This window comes from Hakea prostrata, chromosome 2, assembly GCF_041222555.1.
Source record: "Hakea prostrata isolate BN-2017 chromosome 2, UWA_Hpros_2, whole genome shotgun sequence".
Classification (NCBI taxonomy): Eukaryota; Viridiplantae; Streptophyta; class Magnoliopsida; order Proteales; family Proteaceae; genus Hakea; species Hakea prostrata.
In genome coordinates this window covers 62,361,248-62,381,246 of record NC_142601.1, presented here as the reverse complement: position 1 = coordinate 62,381,246, position 19,999 = coordinate 62,361,248, and the positions used below count along the sequence as shown (strand labels likewise).

The 19,999-nt window shown below is 37.4% G+C and overlaps 3 protein-coding genes across 3 annotated transcripts; 1 reads left to right on the top strand and 2 right to left on the bottom strand.

Annotated features, from left to right (window-relative positions):
- Positions 1-1,432: 1,432 nt before the first annotated feature.
- Positions 1,433-4,701, bottom strand: LOC149025503 (uncharacterized). The gene is made up of 3 exons (XM_089145719.1): positions 4,598-4,701; positions 1,777-1,933; positions 1,433-1,673 (listed from the first exon to the last, which is right to left on the bottom strand). Exons 2-3 carry the CDS (start codon positions 1,930-1,932, stop codon positions 1,626-1,628), a joined length of 204 nt encoding a protein of 67 aa, XP_089001845.1. The 5' UTR covers position 1,933; positions 4,598-4,701; the 3' UTR covers positions 1,433-1,625.
- Positions 4,702-4,881: 180 nt separating this feature from the next.
- Positions 4,882-7,955, top strand: ACD2 (accelerated cell death 2 (ACD2)). The gene is made up of 2 exons (XM_089145718.1): positions 4,882-5,274; positions 5,586-7,955. The coding sequence occupies exons 1-2, from the start codon at positions 4,942-4,944 to the stop codon at positions 6,219-6,221; spliced, it is 969 nt and encodes a 322-aa protein (XP_089001844.1). The 5' UTR covers positions 4,882-4,941; the 3' UTR covers positions 6,222-7,955.
- Positions 7,956-8,307: 352 nt separating this feature from the next.
- Positions 8,308-18,161, bottom strand: LOC149025501 (putative lipase YDR444W). Its single transcript, XM_089145717.1, has 11 exons — positions 17,516-18,161; positions 16,192-16,336; positions 13,538-13,605; positions 12,868-12,938; positions 12,469-12,735; positions 10,459-10,622; positions 10,307-10,362; positions 10,059-10,111; positions 9,084-9,252; positions 8,895-8,992; positions 8,308-8,766 (listed from the first exon to the last, which is right to left on the bottom strand). Exons 1-11 carry the CDS (start codon positions 17,688-17,690, stop codon positions 8,662-8,664), a joined length of 1,371 nt encoding a protein of 456 aa, XP_089001843.1. The 5' UTR covers positions 17,691-18,161; the 3' UTR covers positions 8,308-8,661.
- Positions 18,162-19,999: the final 1,838 nt, after the last annotated feature.

Below are 19,999 nucleotides of genomic sequence, written 5' to 3'. Positions count from 1 at the left end.
TTCCCTTACTGCTCACCTTGAATCGCTGATTTGAATTCCATCGGTTGAGCAACCAAAACTTTTACTCTTGCGTCTCTAATGATGAACCCGATTCCCCCTTTTCCCAATTTCATTGATGCGTCTGTATTAATTCTAATCTTGTTCCTTGTAGGTGGGATCCAACTCTGCGATGAAGATGGAGGCGCCATGGGCAGGGTTTTCTGAGGTTTGTTGTCTACAAACTCCAAAAAGGCTTTCTTAGCTTGTTGCACAACTTCAATTGGTAACCAATGCTTTCTTCTACATATCAAATCGTTTCTGGCTCTCTATAGATTCCAGCACATGAAGGAGCAAAGACCTGTGATTTCCTTCTCCCATTCTTTCAATAAGTTCGCAAATGCACTCAAGGCCACAATGAATTTGTCTACCTAATTGTCACTTATTGGAGGTATGAATGACAACTCAGCTGCAAAACACGCTGTTCTAGCAAAGGGGCATTCTAGTAGCATATGTTCAATTGACTCACTCGTTGCCCCCACATCTACTGCATTCAGGGCTAATGTTAACTCCTCTTATTGCCAAAGGTGCCGATGTACTAAGTCCTTGAGCACAACACCTACTTTTTTTATTTTAATACGATGAAATAAAGGACTTCCTCTTTTTTCTTCCTAAAACAAAAAAATGGCCGCCCTTAGAGGAATAGTCAAGATGCCTAAATTGCCCCGGGCAAACCACGTTCTTTGTAAAAAAAAACATTGCATTTTAAAATATATTCTTTTTACCCCAAAAGTGAAGAGGCATCCAGGAAGTAGATGATCAAATTCCCTCACTCAACCTCCATTGGCATCGATTCCTTGCCACCCCTCTCCTTCCTCCCCACCCTAGCATCTCCCTTGTAGCAGACACAATTAGGTACTCATGTGACCTTTGACGCGATTCAAGGAGGAAGCAAGAGATGGTCTAACTAGAATGCTACATTGATTTGCCTTCAATAACTCAAGCTAATAAATGAGAGAGGCATGAAGCTTCTTCTTCCACAGAAGTGGGGAAAGTGGGAATTACAGCAGCAGTATAATTCAGCTACGTGAGTGAGGGAGAGAAACATGAAAGCTGATGAGGGGGTTGCCAGAGGCGATTGTGGTACCCACAAAGCCTGCTTGGGGGAAGATAAAGGGAGGTTGGGGTGAATAGGTTCACATTACAGGAAAGAAATCCAATAACCAAACCAAATGAGATACAAAATACAAATTCAAGTGAATCTCAATCATCAACACTAACCCATCAAAGCGAGAGCAGAACTGGGGTAAGGGAAGAAAAGAGGGGGCAACATGCAACAGTAGTTGGAATCCGTGAATGGGTAGCAAACCATTATGTGAATGAGGAGTTTCCAATAACGACCTCTTCTGGATGAATACCAATCATTTTTTTTTTCAATCAAGAGAAAAGCAGAAGCTCTGAGAACTAAGAATTAAACATTTCCTTATAATGGATGCCAAAAATCTGGACGTTTGAAAATAATTGGTTCAAAGGTGTAATCCGAGACCGTCATTATTAAAATTGAACAGAAAACTCCAAACAAACTCCATTTAAAAACACATGCAGAAAATGATCAGATCGAAGGTGGCAAACTTATGGACCTTCAACCTTCATTCCTTCCTTCCTATCCCATTTGACATATTATAGACTCCGCGTACCTGGATGAAGAACTATATTCTTAATGAATAAATCATGGATAGAAAACGCAAACATTGACAACGCAGAATTTTGATGTTCATAAATGGCAAGGAAACAACTTACAATGAGAAACACACAGCTAGATGCCAAAGCAAGAGGAATGGCAACTGAAGTGACCTTGTCAAAGGGTCCTTTCAAGTATGTGTGTTTTTGAATGTTTTGGAAGTACTTCTGCTTCTCAAAAAGCTTCTCCCTTGGTCTAAAAGGTGTCTCTGACATTCTGTAATATTTTATGAAGGAGAATGAAAATTTTAAAAAGCACCTGAGTAAATAATAATTATTCTCGCAGGAGCAATATCAAACACAAACTACAATAGATAAACCCTTTTTCTTTTAACGCCATACATTTACTACAACCTAACTCATACCAATTATACTTTGTTCCATTTCAGGGTTAGAAGGATAATAGAGGAGGGGGTGGGGGTTTTTACCAGGGAGGGCATAAAGAATTAACACTATAATGGCTCACAACCTATCAAATCTTCTCTGCATCATGATTTTTAACCAAAATCAAGTAACCCCCAATCATTTTTGGTCCTAGAGTAGTAAATAAAGTATGAGTAATGGTGTGCCTAAATCCACAAAAATCCAACAAGTAGCTTTTTTTTTTTCTCCCCCTCAAATAAAAAAAATCTAGGTGGTGCAATCTGTAAGAGCCTTTCTAATACAATATGAAAAGCTAAAATGCCTCAGTTCAAACTGCACTGATGTAGACAAAACACTGCATGAAGGCAAGAATATCAACAATAAGGTGGATAGAGTTAAACAGGATCCCACACACACAAACAAAGAATCAGTCAAAAATACTTCCAAAAGGGAAGAAGAAAAGGGGGGGGGGGATCAGTCAAAAATGCATTAGATGCTGCTTTGGAAACTAAAAACCCCTGATGAGTGTAATTAAACAAGCCACCCTAACTTGACCATGGTATTGTGCTTGTGATCTCTTATATTGCGAACAACTAACTACATATTTAGTTACTGTAATAATGATATATATGCCCATCCCACTTAAGAAGACGACAAAGCCATTGTCAACAGAAACAATTCAGAATTTATTAACTCTGGACATTATTCCAGAAAAGCTTTCTGTAACCAAAAGCAGATTTTCTCTCTCACGTATAATGTATAACGTATAATGTGCAAAAGCAGCAGCTCAATTCAAGAGATTCTATATTTCCATTACAAACTCAAAAAGTTCAGAAACATTAAGCACTGCATAGTCATGACAAAAAAAAAGGTTGGGTCTTTATTTTAATTTCAACCAGAAACATGTCAGCAGACGAGCAAATAAAACCATCAATCCAACCGAGCAGAAGCCAACAGTAAGGAAAGGACAGGCAGCATAGTGATAGCCAAGTAGATGACTCATTTGATGCAGGATATAAAAGACAAAAGTTCAGAAATCAGGAGATCAGCTTCATCCAATTTATCATGATATGATAACCATAAGTATATCCAGTACCCAACACCCTTACTGAAAAACATGATGAACAGAATTTCAAAGTTATTTCACATAAGCCAAATTTTGCATTCTAGTACAGAATCCCAATTTCTCAAACTTCTAACAAGCGAGAAAATTTGGTCCTACTAATGAACAAATAAATAATTCTTTATATGATCTACAATGTTCAACTGAAAAAAATTCCAAAATTAGACAGGGATAAAGAAAATCCAGTACTGTGACTTACAACTTTAAATCTCTTACAATTGGAGATAACCAAGGCTAGTTTAATATCATATTGTTCATATGAAATGCACAGATGGTCTCATCAATATTCAGTCAGTTTTAACTTTGATGAACCAACTCATATGGTAATATAAAACCCCCAACTAAAATGTGCAAGATCAGTTTACACATTCATTTTCAAGCCATCAAGAGTTTGAGGGGAACCCAAAATGTTATTCAAATCAATATCACTAAGGTCCCTTAAAGGAAAACAGCTACCAGGTCAAAATCTGATCTAGCAACACAGCTTCTAAGAAATAAAAACTTCTCTGCCATGATTCTATCATGTCCTGAGGAAAGTTCAGACCTCTTTACTTATGTAAGGGAGTGCTAATTTGGCCCTCTTTATAGATACATCAGTCTAGCAGTTAACTTGGTGTCATGTTAATAATTATGAGGTAAGATCCTGAGGGTTAAATTGGCACCTAACCTATAAAACTTATCTGAAGATTACAATACTTATTCATTAGGCCAATCTCACGTTATGCCTGAGAGCATGTCAGTTCATTAATTTCTTAGGTACCTCAACTATTCAAAATCAAGCACTATTCTCCAATAATATTTACACCCAAAATTTTGTAGGTCTGGGGAAAAAGAAAAGCATCTATCATTTGGAGATCGAGCAAAGAAGACGGAGATGTTTGAAAAATTAAATAGGTACTTGGATAGATGAATAAAGTTTTTCCAAACAAATCCACCGCCCTCGTTTATATCAGGTGCACTTGAAAACACTAACCAGTTCCAAAATTCATTCCTATCTATAAATGACTGACTGATAAAAAATAGACCCAAAAAAAAAAAAATTTCAGATTTCACTCTTTCAGGATACAGCCAAGATCAGGCGGATTTGAGAAAACGAAGAATAAAAATAAATGATGCGGAAACCCAAGGAACTTATCAGATTTAGAATCAAACCATCCAATCTCAAACAAGGAAATGCAGGGAAAACGTTAACGAATCCAACCAAGAAAACCAGTTATGATTGATGGAATGAAATCGACTTGATTGTAAGATTGAAGAATGACAACAGAAATCCAAACATCGTTGAAAATCCTCCAAATAAGGCACAAAACCACACCTCCGAAGAATCGCAGTTCCATATGAATTCTATCAAATGTAAAAACATAGACAAAAGAGATTGGGAGAGATGATGGATACCTGAATTTTGAAGGATATCACCTAGAACACGAGTATTCGAGGTTGACCTAGAACCCGAGTGCTTTCTTCGATCGCGAGATGATGAAAGCATTTCGATGTAGGTTTACCATTAAATATACTGTTATGGTGATTTGATGTCCGCCAACCCGGAATCGAGAATGGGAATATTGGAATAGTTTCGTTTTTTTCAAGGGTAGATAAGTAATTTCCTAAATGTCTGTTACTGTGTCTGGTTTTCCCATGAGAAGCCAGAGCCCTAGTAACAATTTGGAGCCACTCATTTTTCTTCTCTTTCCCAATTCTGAACTGATCAAAATCAAAACGGGATAAGATTTTTATGTTCAATGGTTAGTTTAATACCGCAGAGATTCCAGTTCTTGCCTTTCGTTTCTCCTTCTCCATCACCCACAAGGGCTCAGAGGCTTCGATTGTTCGCCTCCTCTTCGTCCTTACCTTCTCCAATGGACGCTCAAATCGAACAGCCGAGATTCAAGGAATTTCCGCATCTATCGGTCGTTCATCGGAATCTAATGGTGGAGATTTTGTCCACCATGGAAAACAGGCTTGGCTCTCAGCTCCGGCCTTCCACTCTCCCACCGGACGTCCAATTCTTCCAGAACCAGAGTGGAACTTCCCAAGGTTCCCTTTACATCAGAACCGGCGAGAATCTTTCTTCGGTAATTTTACTTTTTTGTTCTTCTTCTCATTTTCAACTTGCAGAACCATGTTTGGGTTTTTAAAAGAAAGGGTTTTAATGTAGGATTGCAATTGAATCTCTGGTAGAAGTGCAGGACTTGATCATGTATCACAGGTTTGATTTATGGATGAAACTGAAACATGGTTCTTGGTTAAAGGTTAATGTAGACTCCAGCAATCTATCTTTAGCAGATCATGGTTCAGTAACTGGAATTTAAGTTTCATACTGATGGGGTTATGAGCTAATGGGTATGGAAGTATTTCTTGAACTGAAGCTTTTTTAGCCATGTAGGTTGATCTTCTACTTGGGAGTTGGCTGCACTGTGAATTGCCATCAGGAGGAGCCTTGGACATAACCACCATAGTAGCCTACCTCAACCTTTCCACAGAGGCACCACACTTCATTTTGGAGTTCATAAGAAGCAGTCCCACATCTTTAATTCTCTTACTTGATTTACTGCCCAGAAAGGACCTTGTGCTCCACCAGGACTACCTTGACACATTCTACAGTGATACCCAGTTGGAAAGATTTCGACAAGAATTAGAGAAACTCCCAGAGGTCCAGCCTTATTTCCTTTCCTCTCTTTATCTTCGATCCATCTGGTCTCCCACAGCAAATTTGATTCGTATAGATTGTAGCCGCAAAGAGGAGAGGGAGGGAGGAGGAGAGGGCAGCATGGATGAGATCATACATGATCATATTGGCCCCACTGTTAAGGAAGTTTTGCGAATCTGGTTGGATCATTGTGCTTGTAGAGTAGGAGGTAAAGAGATTGGTGAATCCGAACAGGCCCTTTTGGGAAAGAGGGATCATCTAATTAAGGATGCTGCAGTGAAAGTCGATCTCGTCTCTAACTTGCCAAGGTTGTTTGATTCTGAAGTAGCAGGTCGAGTCATCAGTGTCATACAGGAGTTTTTTGATATATAATGTTCAAGACTTAAAAAAGAAAACTAGAATAATGTAAAGATACAGGTACTGTAATTTGAGCCTTTGACTATCATATTTATACATAATGCTGGTCTTGTATGTAGAATTAGTTTATTGGGGGAGTTTGTATGATGACTACTAGGTTGCCACATTACTGTTGATCTCAGAGATTAGTTGAATTTCAATCTACAAGTCTGTTTGTTCCTTGTGTGGTCCAAGAAAACTGAGTTCCAAAATTCAATTGAAGATCCAATTCATGTCTTGTTTGCACACTGTGTGCTTGATGAGTATGACTTAAATGTTTGATTCTACTCTGCTCAGTCTTTGATACATGATTATGCTTTGAGTCTCAGGTTGGTCATTTCTTGTTCACGAAAACTATGAACCATCAAAACTCAAAATCAAATGAGCTCATAAGAGCCTACATATAGGTGTAGATGTTCTTTAACCCTTTTTTTCCCCCTTTATCAGATGAATAAAAAATTCATTACCAAAAGGGGGAGAAGGGGAAGGTAGATCCCTCACAAGGCCAGAGAGACCCAAACCACAAAAAGCAAAGTACAAGAAAACAAGGGCAAAAGTCCAGGACCAAAACAAACTCAAAACTAGGATCTCTTGAACACTACTAAATGGTTGTTTCTTTCCTTTGATTGAAAATGCAGGTATAGTAGCCAGGATGATCATTGAATTTAGTGTTCCAGAGATTCTAAACTGGTTTGACATGCCTCTATTATGGTGTCTTTTGAAGAAGGTAGGAGCATAAGATTCCAGACTTACACAGTAAGTTGGAAGAACATGAGAATTCAATCTAAGCTGACCTGAATGCTTACCTCCTGGGCGCTGGCAGTGGTAGGCTCAATCAGGTTTTGAGGCAAGAACAGAGCTTCAGGTTTGATCTAAAAAGAACTATCAGTCCTGTAGGGTATAATATACTAGAACAAAGCGAAACGAAATGGCTAATACCCAGGACAGTTTACCGGACAAGTTCAAGGTCCATGGCAACTAAAACCCAGGATTCTTCTTGATTGACTGATCATATGTAGTCTTCGAATAGTTTTGTATTCATTCGTCTTGCTCATAATTCATAACAATATTTATTTAAACTTCGAAATTAACTATAGGGATCTGATGACTGGACACCATCACATTATAGTGACTCTGGGTCTATATTGTTGTTTCATCCTACTTATATGAAAACATGGCATGGCTTAGCTCGTTCTCAAATGGCATGAAGGCTGATCTTCACCATTTCGATGGTGTTATTTATTATTTTTGTTTTTATTATTATTATTTTTTTAACTCTCTAGTTTATGGCAACTAATGCGTCAGGAAGCTGCTTCTTATAATCAAGTCAATGAGAGCACCACTAAAGAGTTCTGAATAGTTGCATAGCTTAATTGAAAAATATAGTGCAAATTCATTTTTCAATGTTGATTTGGATCCTCTTTAATTAATTTTCTGTAATTTTCTGCTGTGATTTTGACAAGTGGGTATATAATATCTAAAAGTCATTATTGAAAACCAGATGAATAAAGAACTATATTTTTTTTTCTAAAATATACAGAAGCACAAAATTAATCTATAGAATACAGGAGAGAATGTAGTCAATTTGGGGTAAAATTACAGTTCATTTATTTATTAATCTGCTTGCTAATAGTAAGAGAACTCCTAGGTGTCAATCTCCTAATAGAGAATTACAAGGGATTACAGAAAAATTATATATAAAAAAAATATTAATAAAATGGTAATAGTTCCTTTCAAAGTGAGGGAAAGCTTTTAATTCTAAGAACTTGAAAGTGGCCAATCTGAAGATCGGATTTGTTTTTAGATACCGTGAAAAAACTGGAGTTGTGATTAAAGTACATGTTTTTATAATAAGAATCTCTTCTTCATTGGGAGAGGATGTTTGCTGTGCTGTGCATTAGCACTGAACTGCGAATGGTGTAGATGAAAAAACCTAAAAACTTCATCCACACCATCCACAATTAATGCACAGCATTGAAGCAATTTCCTTCAAAAAAAAAAAAAGTCGAGACCACTAGATCCACAACATTCGCAGTTAATGCGCAGCACAGAAACAATTTCCTTAAAAAAATATATAAGAGAAAATAGCAAGTACAGGGAAAAATAGAAAATCTTTCAAAAATAATGGAAATCTGATCGCTTGGTATCTCTGCATTTAGATTCAAGGTGATCAGCAGTGATGCAACAACAAACCAAGTGATACGAGCAATTTCAAGTTCGAGTTGCATCATTCACATTTGTACTATTAGGGCACTACCAACAGTGAGACGCTGAATAGCTTTCCAAGAATTATTTGTTAAGGAACAGTAAATAAGATGTAAGACAGAAAAAGCTTCAGAAATCAGACGAGGAGTAATTATGTTACATTGTTGAATCAAAAATTCAAGTTGCCATCTGAAGCTCATTTGGTTCATTGCTATAAGCTAGCAGAGATCAGTGGCGACGATTCTTGTTGCTTTATGCTGTCGGCAACATGAGATACCACTCCAGCACCAGCATTGTGAAGCCATTCATTTTTCACCTGAACCAATAATGCAAATTATCAAGAAAATGTCGAAGATCAGGAACAGAACATAAACAAAGTGAATGAATTCAACCAGAATTTTTAAAATTCACCCTAGAAAGCAGAACAAAGTGAATGGACATTACATGAATATTGTTGTGGGCAAAGAAGGGCCAAAATGCCGAATGAAAGCTGACATCAACTTTCTTCCACCCCACCCTTTGTAGTCCACTTATCATTTCCTCTGTCAACAATATAATCACCATAACCATTAAAATAGGATGCACAGATACAGAAATTCTTAAAACAACCTTCCTGTCAATATAGGTGTTTACCTTCAACTATATCATGATACTCTACTGTGTTTTCAGTGTTAGGCTCATTTTGTGCTGCCTCCTTTGCTTTTGCTGCTTCTGGTGGGAAATGGGGGCCATCAGATGATACTGGTGAACAATATTCCATATCTACAACATGCTTGTAACCGTCCAACGATCGTTGAGGGGGCTGTGATTAGGTGAGAGGAAAAATAAGAAATTTGTGTAGTTTACATCCATATTTTCTTTCATTATTTTGGTTTCCTTGAAAAACTTCCATTATTTTTAAATGAGAAACACATCAATAGATATAATGACTCCTAGACTACAAGAGTACGAAGTAATTAAGTACGTCCAACGATATAACCCCAAAATCAAATAAATGGCCAGAACTGGTGGAAGAACTCCAGATCAGTTGCTTAATTCCTCCACCCATTTCTGCAATCCTTAAATGCATTAAACCTACTTACTTAAATGCATAAGTCCATTACTTCTATTCATAATCGAATTTTCCTAGAAGGCAAAGACACTACTTTTTCAACAGCAGAATCTTAGTATTTGTTCTTCTCAACAGGCCAATGCTCACCACCTAATGCATCCAATTTAAAATAAAAAATAATAATTAATCAAACAATTACCTTGTTCCAGTACTATCCAATCAACAAAAACATCAAGCTTAACATAATACAACCCAGAGGCATGTAATGCATTACATTTTAATGTCACATAAATGTTCTGAAATATTCCTGGAGCTATTCTATCCCATCCCAGGTAGAATAGGAAAGCAGAACAAGCTCAAGCTAAATCATCACAGACTGGGTGCCATAAAAGATATTCCATGAAATCAAACAAATTATTTTCCTCCTCCCCATTTCTTTTTTCAACCAAAGCTACACAAATTTAATTTGAGACTTTGTTCATCTACCGTATATGGTTGGAACATGGTTCTTATTATACCTGGGTCAAGCAGTTTAAAAGCAGAATACATCATCTCACCTTAACAAGTTCTGACTCCCTTCTTATAGAAGATGTGCGCCAACCAACCATATCTGGACATATTAAGGGAAAATAAGTTTGAAAGTGATCCGTGTAAACAATATCCTTTTAAATCCCAACAGAAACTTTCATTCTTTTTTCCTTTTTATTGCACGGAGGGGGTTTAGTTGACTTAAGTTAAATTCTGAAACATAAATTTAAGATAAACTATTGGCAGTAACAATGAAACCAACTATGAAGAAGGATACGGTCATAAGAGACATTTGCATAGACAGTGCGGCATCTAAATGCAGCAAGAGCAGATCTGAAAAACAAACAAAAAGCGGATAATGAGCTCTTCAATTGTTCATCAACAACAACATTAGCTCCTTGATGAACCTGACTCTATTTCTCAACTTACATAAATTTTCCATCCTCACAATCAGATGCCATTCTTAGAAGAAGAGGTGGTCTGCTGGGTTTACTGTCAGTAAGGAACAGCTGGCGACCAGTTCGGCCAATGATAAAAGTGCCTATGGATGGAGCAAGTTTCTCCAAGATGGGAACCCCCAACAAAAATGGAAGCTGGAAGTAAAAATATACATATCATAGGACAGTCGTTATTCATGAAGACTACATAAATGAAATGCATATAAAGGTTTTTTCCCGTCATAGCAATTCATTATCTACTAGTGAGCCTTTGGTATTCTTGAATCTCCCAAAAAATGCCACAAGCAAGAAAACATGCTGGGAGATAAAGAGGAAATAGTTTTTAGGACTTCAGCCAAAAAGTATTCTCCATAGAAATGAGATAACTACTAGTAGAGAACACAACATAAAAAAATTGGTGTAGAATCTGGGCAGAACCGCACCAGCATTACTTGAACCACATGACCAAGTCACACTAGTCCAGCAGGTCTTCTAAAAAGGCCTTAAAGAGACCAAAAGATTGCTCACACAAACAGTAACGTGGACAGCATTCAAGTCCTAATTTTGCCTTTGTATGAAGGATATTAGAAGATTTTGTTGGGGCCCAGGTTATGTGAACACCTTCTAGAAGACTGAAGATCTTATTTTATGTCATCCCTAGTTTTTAAAATATTAGTTTCTGCTTCTCTTAGTTTTTAATTTTTTTAATAATTAGTCTATTTTCAGAATTAGTAAGTTCCTATTTTGTTATTGTTAGAATATTAGCTAAAAAACTCAGAAAAGTTTAGTTTCTCTTTCAGTAATTAAGAGTTTCTATTTTTGTTGGAGCAACCTTTTCTCTATAAACATGAAATTGGATGTTAAAAGCCCAAATTTAGTGAACTGGTAATTGAAGCTTTTCTTTGAGCTTATTCTCTGGTCTCTTGCATGATTGATAACAGGGGCTATGTCCAGAGCTAAACATCTAGGGTCTACGGAACCTTGCTGTCAACTAATAAATCGTTGGGCTAAAGAGCCTTGTGGAGAGGGCTAAATCCATCTATCCTTCACTTCTTGTCTTGTTCAAAATTTGCTGTTACTGTTCTAAAGTTGTCGCCATTGCTGAGGTTATTTCAGACCCTAGCTACTGATATAGGCCTGCTTCTGCTGCTCCTATTAGAACCAGGTTGGTGACCGAGTTTAACTGGTTGAAATATCCATTCTGCCATCCCCTTCATCACATAGTAACTCCTCCATAAACAACTAAATAACTTTTGTCCCCATTACTAGTTCTCTAATTTGTGGGTTAGATGGGGTTAGAGTCTCCTTGGTCTTCACTTCGGTCTGTTTTATAGAATAAAAACATTGAATTATATTCACAAGGAAAAATGATGTGGAAACGACAATTCAATGATGCTCTTTGGACAGTTCAGTCTAAATACTTACAGTGATTATTCAATATAGAAAACAATGGCACTGGATTTATAATGTCAACACATTGCTTCTTTTCCTCTTTGAGAAATTAGAAAATTAAAGGTCTTCAAAATGAGTTTGAAATGATATGTGAAGTTAGGGGGACTTCCTTGGAGATTGAGCCAACATAAAAACTTTGGAGAAAAGTCACCATTAGGAGAGAGACTCTGAATGCATATAAAAGGCGACAGGGAGAGGATTTGCAAAACTGAATCACAAATACTTCTTTGAATGTGTGATACAACCTATATATCAGGGGAGATTGGACTACACAAATTTTTTAAGTAAAGGTTTTGACCTTCATGTTCCAAAGAGTTAAGGTTCTATGTTGCACCCTGTACCCAATCATAGATTTGAATGTTCATCATTTTTTTGGCAACTCAGGAAACTTAAATATATGCAGCATAGACATGAGACAAAATTACTAAAGGGAAGCAAAATGACCATGCCCAAGCATACCAGAACATGAAGAGACAAAAGAACGCCTTAATGGAAACAAAAAATTAAGTCCAATTGCTAAATGAGTAAGTTATACCCGTCAGAAACGGACCTGCTTTCTCCCTCTGACCCCTAGATGTGGTGTTGCCAAAGTAATAAAATTTATTGGCTCCAAGCCAGCTATTGTTCCTCTTATCAAAGAGTGTGCTGAATTTTCTTGATTTTCATTCTTAGAATCAGAATGATCAGGCTGATTGCTAACCAATGGATTTGATGCATAAAGAACTGCAATTGCATATCTTGCAAACAAACCCCCAAGAGAATGGGCTACAAAAGAGATTCTTTTCAGGCTTTCTGTCTTTTGAACAACTTGCACAACCTGCTCCAATGAGTGCAACCACAATCAGCATTCAACCAAGTTTTCCTCCCTTGAATTTTTTATGAACATGCCCCTCAGTGAAGATCAATATCAAATAATAATTGACCTTGAACAAAAGCAAGGAGGACTCACTTCATCTGCTAACCGTTTCCCAGCTCCATCGATTCCCTTGAAGGTTTTAGTGAAAGTGTTGGATGAACTTGCTGCAAAATAGTAGATTTCAAAATATGTAATTGTTGGGCACTTAAAATAAGATTCACATTAGTTACTAATGTTCCTTGAGAGTGATAAAAAACTGTAAGATTTGAAAAGATCAGAGCCCATCTTTAATGAACTGTCACAATGATAATGTGACAAAGTATTGGCTGCACAGCCAGCACACCTAGGTTGTAGAGCTACGGTTGCTCAACATGATGATTTGGTTGACATGGCATTTTGGACTGTTGGATGTCTAGGGAATGGTCCAGACTGGACCGGAGTGGAATTCAACTCAAATTCAAACACATGCTTTCCCATGTACTGATATGCACCCTCCAGATACTCCATTTGGCAGTAACTTACACAGGTGTCCAGTGGAACACGGGATATAGTAGTCCATCAAATTTCTTTCCAATCCAACCTACCAAATGGCCCAATTTTAAGCTATCAAACCAACCTTTGCCCAGTAAATATGTACATTAGATTATGTCATTGCAACCAGAGAAAAACCTAGAAGCAAATTGGTAATAATCAAGATAAACAGGTAGCTTAAGAGAAAACAGAGAGAAAAATGAAAAGTCACACATACATTAGAAGATCATACCATAGATTAGAAATTTGCTTCCCAGGCGCTTTTTCAACTCTGCTTCTACATATATCCAGTCACTAGGGCTGCATTGTTTCTAGGATCAGTAATAAATAAAGCCACAAATTTGAAAACAGTAACATTAAAAATGAAACTGTGACATGACACTATAGTTCTTGGACCAAAAAAAGGGCATTTCTAGGTGTAGGCATGTCTGAGAAGCAGTCAATCAGCGGAAGCTAATTCCAGAAATTTCATTGGCATGATCAAAGGAATTTATAAATTTAAATGACCATGAGGGATTCAAATTGTATACATGAGTTTGGGATGCCAAATTCCCAATGCTGGCTGTTTCATGTGCAAGGCTCTCAATGCTGGGTGTATGTGGAAATGACAATTTCCTGTTTGGGAATTTCAAAAATTTCTATGTATGTTCACTGTGGCAACTGTAAAAAAGAGGTTTAGATAATCTCTAGTACCATTGCTTTGGAACAACAACATGGGTTATACATTCTTGACTTTCTGGAAGTACTAAAAGTAGGTTAATTCTCCCAATGTGAGTCCTGGATGTGATGCAACTATTCTTTAGTAAAGAAATGGTATAAGTGGCATGAGAAAGAAACAAATCCCAGATAAAACTGCAGTTCTTTCCCTGATTTATGCATACAGAACTTGAACTTAAGAGATGGAAATGAGGATTTGAAAATTGTTTATGAAGTACTAACTTATTGTGGAATGGTAACCCAAGGCATATTTCTCAACTATAAGGAGACCAAATGGAGGTTGTTCAAGATAGACAATATGCAAAATGGTTAGATTGCAGCTTGGGTTCTTCAAGTTATAGATGGAGGTACCTCAGCAGGACATCCACATTTAAGTGGAGGTGTTGTGGATATCAGAAATTGCATAATGAAATAGCAGCATTCTCACTTTCTAATTGGATGGCAACATGTCATTCAACGTAGTACAAATCTTTTTGACATTGAAACTCTATCAATGGGAATGACTACAGTAAGGAATTTGACTTGCATGAGGCCACAGCTGAATATTATCAGGAGTTGATTGTGGGTGTTTCCTCTGCAAGTCTTATTCGATGTGGGCAAACAGAACTAGGACCAATTGTGGAGACCTCTAGATTAACTTTCTTACAAATTTTATATTATCAGGAGTTGATTGTGGATGTTTCCTCTGCAAGTCTTATTCGATGTGGGCAAACAGAACTAGGACCAATTGTGGAGACCTCTAGATTAACTTTCTTACAAATTCACCCAAAAGAAATTCTTACATATATAGAGGAGCAATAATGTCTTTGACCATCGAGAAACTTGCTTTCTGACCTAGGACGAAAAGGTTTTCTTCTGCCTTAAACAGATTTGCCTACAACAACAACAATAAGCCTTGTCCCAATTAAATGGGGTCGGCTACATGGATTCTTGCCTTCCAATCAATTCTGTTTGAGGCCATGCTAAATCAAGGCCAAAGCTATGCATATCATTTCTCACCAATTCTCTAAAGTTTATCTTAGGTCTACCCCTAGCTCTTCTAGTTCCTTCAATCTGAATTATATCATTTCTCCATACAGGGGCATAGGTCTCCGTTGAACATGGCCGTGCCCCCTCAAACGACTTTCTCGAAGCTTTCACTTATGGGAGCAACTCCCAGACCAACTCTAATATGATCATTCCTTATCTTATCCTTCCTAGTTTTGCCACTCATCCATCTTAGCATCCTCATTTATGCTACACTAAGTTTATCTATATGATTCTTTTTAAGAACCTAGCACTCTGCACCATACATCATAGCTGGTCAAACGAGGTCCTACAGAATTTTCTTTTAAGCTTTAATGGAATACGTCGATCACACAAGACCTTGGATGCACCTCTCCACTTCATCCACCCTATTTTAATTCTTTGAGAAACTTCATCCTCTATATCACCTCTTTTAAACAGATCTGCCTAGAGGTACTAAAAAAACTGCTCACTTGGACAAAGTTACAAACCAATGACTCATGGATATGCTGATTTCTACACAATAGCTCTGAAAATTTTCTACAAGGAATTTCCCCTTTAGCTAAAAGTTTCTACTACCCCTCTCCCTCCCCTCCCCCCAACCCCACCCTTTTCTTACTAGAAGTTTTAAATGATTTTGATCATCAAAACAACAAGGAAAGGGATACTGTTAGGGTCTTGGAATGTTTTAAGCTTAAAAAGGCTTAAAAAGACAAGGGTTATGTGTCAAGAAACTAATCCTAGTTGAAGAAGCATTCTCCTCAATGCTGAGAATCATCCATTTTTATTCTGCCCAGTAGTTTTGACACTGTCGGATGAAACTGAGCACTAAGACATTAGTCAGGCCATTGAAACAATTTGAAAGACTAGAACATAGACCAGTAAAAAGCTTAGAATGCAGGGACAATGGATAACCATATAACAGCCAACTAAAACATTAGCCAGATCAGAAGATGGTACAGCATTCATCAAGCAAAGAATGTGCCAGCATCCAAAAAAAGACAAAAGTGATATTCCAGTGAGAATAACCATGATACAAACTGAGGGAAGAAAGCATAGTTTGTTCTTTATTTAATTATTTTTAACAGATTACCATCCATATCACTTCTACAGATTCTAGTAAGTAATGCAACATGAGAGATATAAGCTTGGGATATCACATACCTAGCTAAGATGCCATGAACAAGAACGAGAAGATGATCAGGCTCATCTTTTAACTTTGCAACTCCCTTGGGTGTCACAACGTTTGCCTGAGTGGTGCTCATAGCTTGAATTCTGAAGCTATCGTGTTTTGAGCAAATCTTCAAGCCTGAACGCAGTTAACTAACAAATTTCAGCCCTTCCACCCAAGACAATAAAGGATAAAATTCGACGATATTTATTGCTGACCAACAAAGTTTCAACAACAACAGAGTCCGTCTTATGCCAACTTAATGGGGTCAGCTACATGGGTCCAAACAAAAGATAGGAAGTGAAAATATGGAATGAAAACTGAAAATAGGAAATGACATATGAAAGGAGCAAAATAAGAAGGCATATGAGAGATGAGAGTAACAGGAAAGAGTAACAGACGTGCAAGTCAGGTGAACCTCAGTTAGATATATTTAAGTAAGATGAACCTCAGTTAAATATATTTATTCTATTCTAGTAACCTATGCAGGATTAGGTTCAGGAAAAATCAAGTAAATCCAAGATCGCAGAAATTAGGGATTCAAAATAGAAAGGAGATTAGAAACTCCCTCTATGGCAACTAGGTAAATAGCAAATAACAAAAATTAGTGACAACAAAGAAGTCCAACATTTTGAAGAAGCTGAAACTAATATTTTTGTTTGAAACTGCAGCTAAGGAGAATATACAAACAACTAAATTTTTGAAGAGCAAAGGACGTCCCCCAGCTAGTGGATGGCTTTTTTTATTCAAATTTTGAAGAAGCTGGGAATCTAATCATTTGCCTTTGTCATACAAAACAAAATCTTCAACATGGATGTTCCTTTTTCCCTGCAACTACGAAAAAAAAGGGACTCTTACTGGTTTGGAGCTTTAAAGGCTAGAGGATTAAATAGCTATTAGCTAAGAAGACACTTCTTGAAGTTAAAACTTCATACCTCTAGCTATGAAAATAAGCTTAGAGGTGATCTTGGTAGACTTTTTGGCGCTTTACTTTGGTTTGTCTTCCTGAGATTTGCCTCTTTAATTGTGTTATTTCTTCTCCTTCCCTTCTTCTACTTGAACCTACCTTTTGCAATCCACCTATGTTCGTTCAAGAGTTCGAGTAAACAACAGTTTGGTTTGTTTCACGTAGCCATTCGTGATTCTTGCTTGATCCAATAAATAGTGCATCTAGATTTCTTAGCAAATGGAATCTCAGAGTCTCAAGCAACACACTAGTAAAAATAATTACAAACTCCTTTTTAAAGATTTACTCATTTGTTATCAAAATCACAATACCTAAAACCTAAGGAGAATAAATAGGGAGAATTTAATTACCAGACGAATTGCAGAAATTGGAAGAGAGACCATGTGAAAGATTAAACGACGAACAGGAAGAAGAAGAAGAAAAAGAGGACGAATCGTCATGTCCACCATTCCAAAGCTTGAACCTCGGCCTCCTCGGCAAACAAACGTAACAATTGCGTACGAAAGGCGCAGAAACTGAAGCCATAAATAAGGACAAACAAGAACCAGCAGCAAAAACCGCAAACCGAGACAGAGATAGACCGACTCAACCGGACAGATTACAGAGAGAGAATAAGTTTCCCTCGTATATCGCGCTATGTCAGCCTTCCTTGTTCATCATCATATGACTGTTGACGACCATTTTCCTTCCTTATCTGGCTATCTGCTAATCCTCATGCCATGCCATGCCATGCCATGCCCTGCCGTGTGGTTTTGCGTTTCCCTATGGACTCTGGACAAAATCATCTAATTTCGCGAATAGCTACTCGAGAACTGCCACGTAAACCCACGACCCTATCAGGTAAGCTTCTGCTTCGCCGTTTATGGCGCTACTTGCCGTGGCAGCTTCACTTTCTTTTCTACCTGATTCCACCTTTCTCCTGAACTGATCCGCTGTTTTGGCTCTCTCTTTCTCTTTCTCGGTGTTTTGGGACTTTCAGCTTCAACAATCAACTCCCGTGAGATTTCCCAAAAGAGGGGAAGTGGACCGGAGTCAACATTTTTTATTTTTTTATTAATTAGGTGGATCACATGAATAGTCTGTTTTCCATGAATTTTTTTTTTAACCATTTTCCCTAATGGTGGTTAGGTAGATGTTTGAACTTTGAATCTGGTTCTTCCACCCACAAATTTTTTCAATCATATATTTTCAACCCATATGATTGAATTATTGAAATGTATCTTACCATACAAAGTAATATTTTTTTTACTTATTGTCATGACAAGAAATTCCCTATGTATCTGGACTAAGGACCCAAATTGGTTGGACCAAAAGAAGACCAAAGCATACAATTTAATAGAATTTATTGAACCAAGGAGGGACCCACCAATGTATACTCATCAGTTGACGGGGATAAAGCCCCCCTAAATCTCCAGAGTGCTTGCTGGCATCCACTTCACGGATGGGACATGGCGTGCCCCAATCTATCTCCAAAAAGAGCACACTGCCTAGGCATTAAGTGTGGCATTTAATACATTGTACTTATATCTTAAATGAGCAATACTTATCAAAAAATATATGCAGTACACGAGATCTTCAGAAATGGTTTTTGGTCATTTCCCAAAGAAAAGTTAGTCACATCTAAGAGTGACACATGGCACGGCCATGCTATCTTCGTAAATAGAGCCATCAAGCGTCAAATTTCTTAAGGAAGATTGTCAAATGAGAGGAAGGGGGTTGGCTTTTCTACATCCAACTTCCTCTATATAACAGTGAAGGGATAACTAAGGGAGGACATTAACTTCTACACCAAACATCTTGATACAATTCTAAAATTCAGTAACTTTCCCCTTCTCTAAAGGGTTTATGTCGTTCAAAATTTGACTTACTTTTTTAAGGTGGTTTACCACCCTATAGAGGTGGTCCACTCTCATTTATTTGCTTGTCTGCAGGGAATTGGTCTAGCAACTAATGAGGTTGAATTGAAAAGTAGAGATTATGTAACAACAATTATAGTGATTAATAATATTAAATTTTATTTTAGTTATTTTATTAGAAGATAAATATCTTACTTTTGAATTGCACACGTGTGAAATTTTAAAATGAAACTCACTTACCTCTAATAAACAAAGAACCAATATGTTTTGAGTTTAGATCTTTTATCCACCTTTTCTTCTTGATAGTCTCAAATCTTTTATTCATATGAAGAGAAAAATCTTAATCTATATGTATAGATGTATGATGAGGATTTAACTATAAAAACATAAAACAAGATCATTCGAATTCGGATTCAATCTTTTGAGTTTTGACAATGGAATTTTTTTGGATAGAATTATGACATGGATAACTATAAATGAAAACAACAAAAGAAGTAAGATATTAGAGAGTCAAAAGTCGTCTCATGATTCTGCTGCTGCTGCTCCAGAGCACTCATGGAGAACGCCGTTGTTCCTCTCCAAATTCTTCTTCCAGCATTGATGCTTCCAACACTGACACTGTGTTCTCTTCTTCCATCCTTCTTCCTTATTGTCTTCTTCTTCTTCCTCCCCTGGTTTCCTCGAGCTCCCACTTCCAACCCTGGCCATCATCGATTTCGACCTCACCAACTCTTTCCTCCTCAGTGCTTGCTCCGTGTCCTTCACTTCCTTCTCTTTACAACTCTCCAACCACAGCCGCTTCATCCTTCCTCTTATCTCACACACCTTCTCTTCATGTTCTCCATCACAAAACCCACACTTCACCTTTTCATCTCGTGCAGCTCTAATGCTCTGCACCTGTTCCCACGTCAATGCCAGCTTCAAAGCCTCCTCCAGCGATTGGGGTCTCTGCGGAACGATCCAATCTTGGAAATCTTC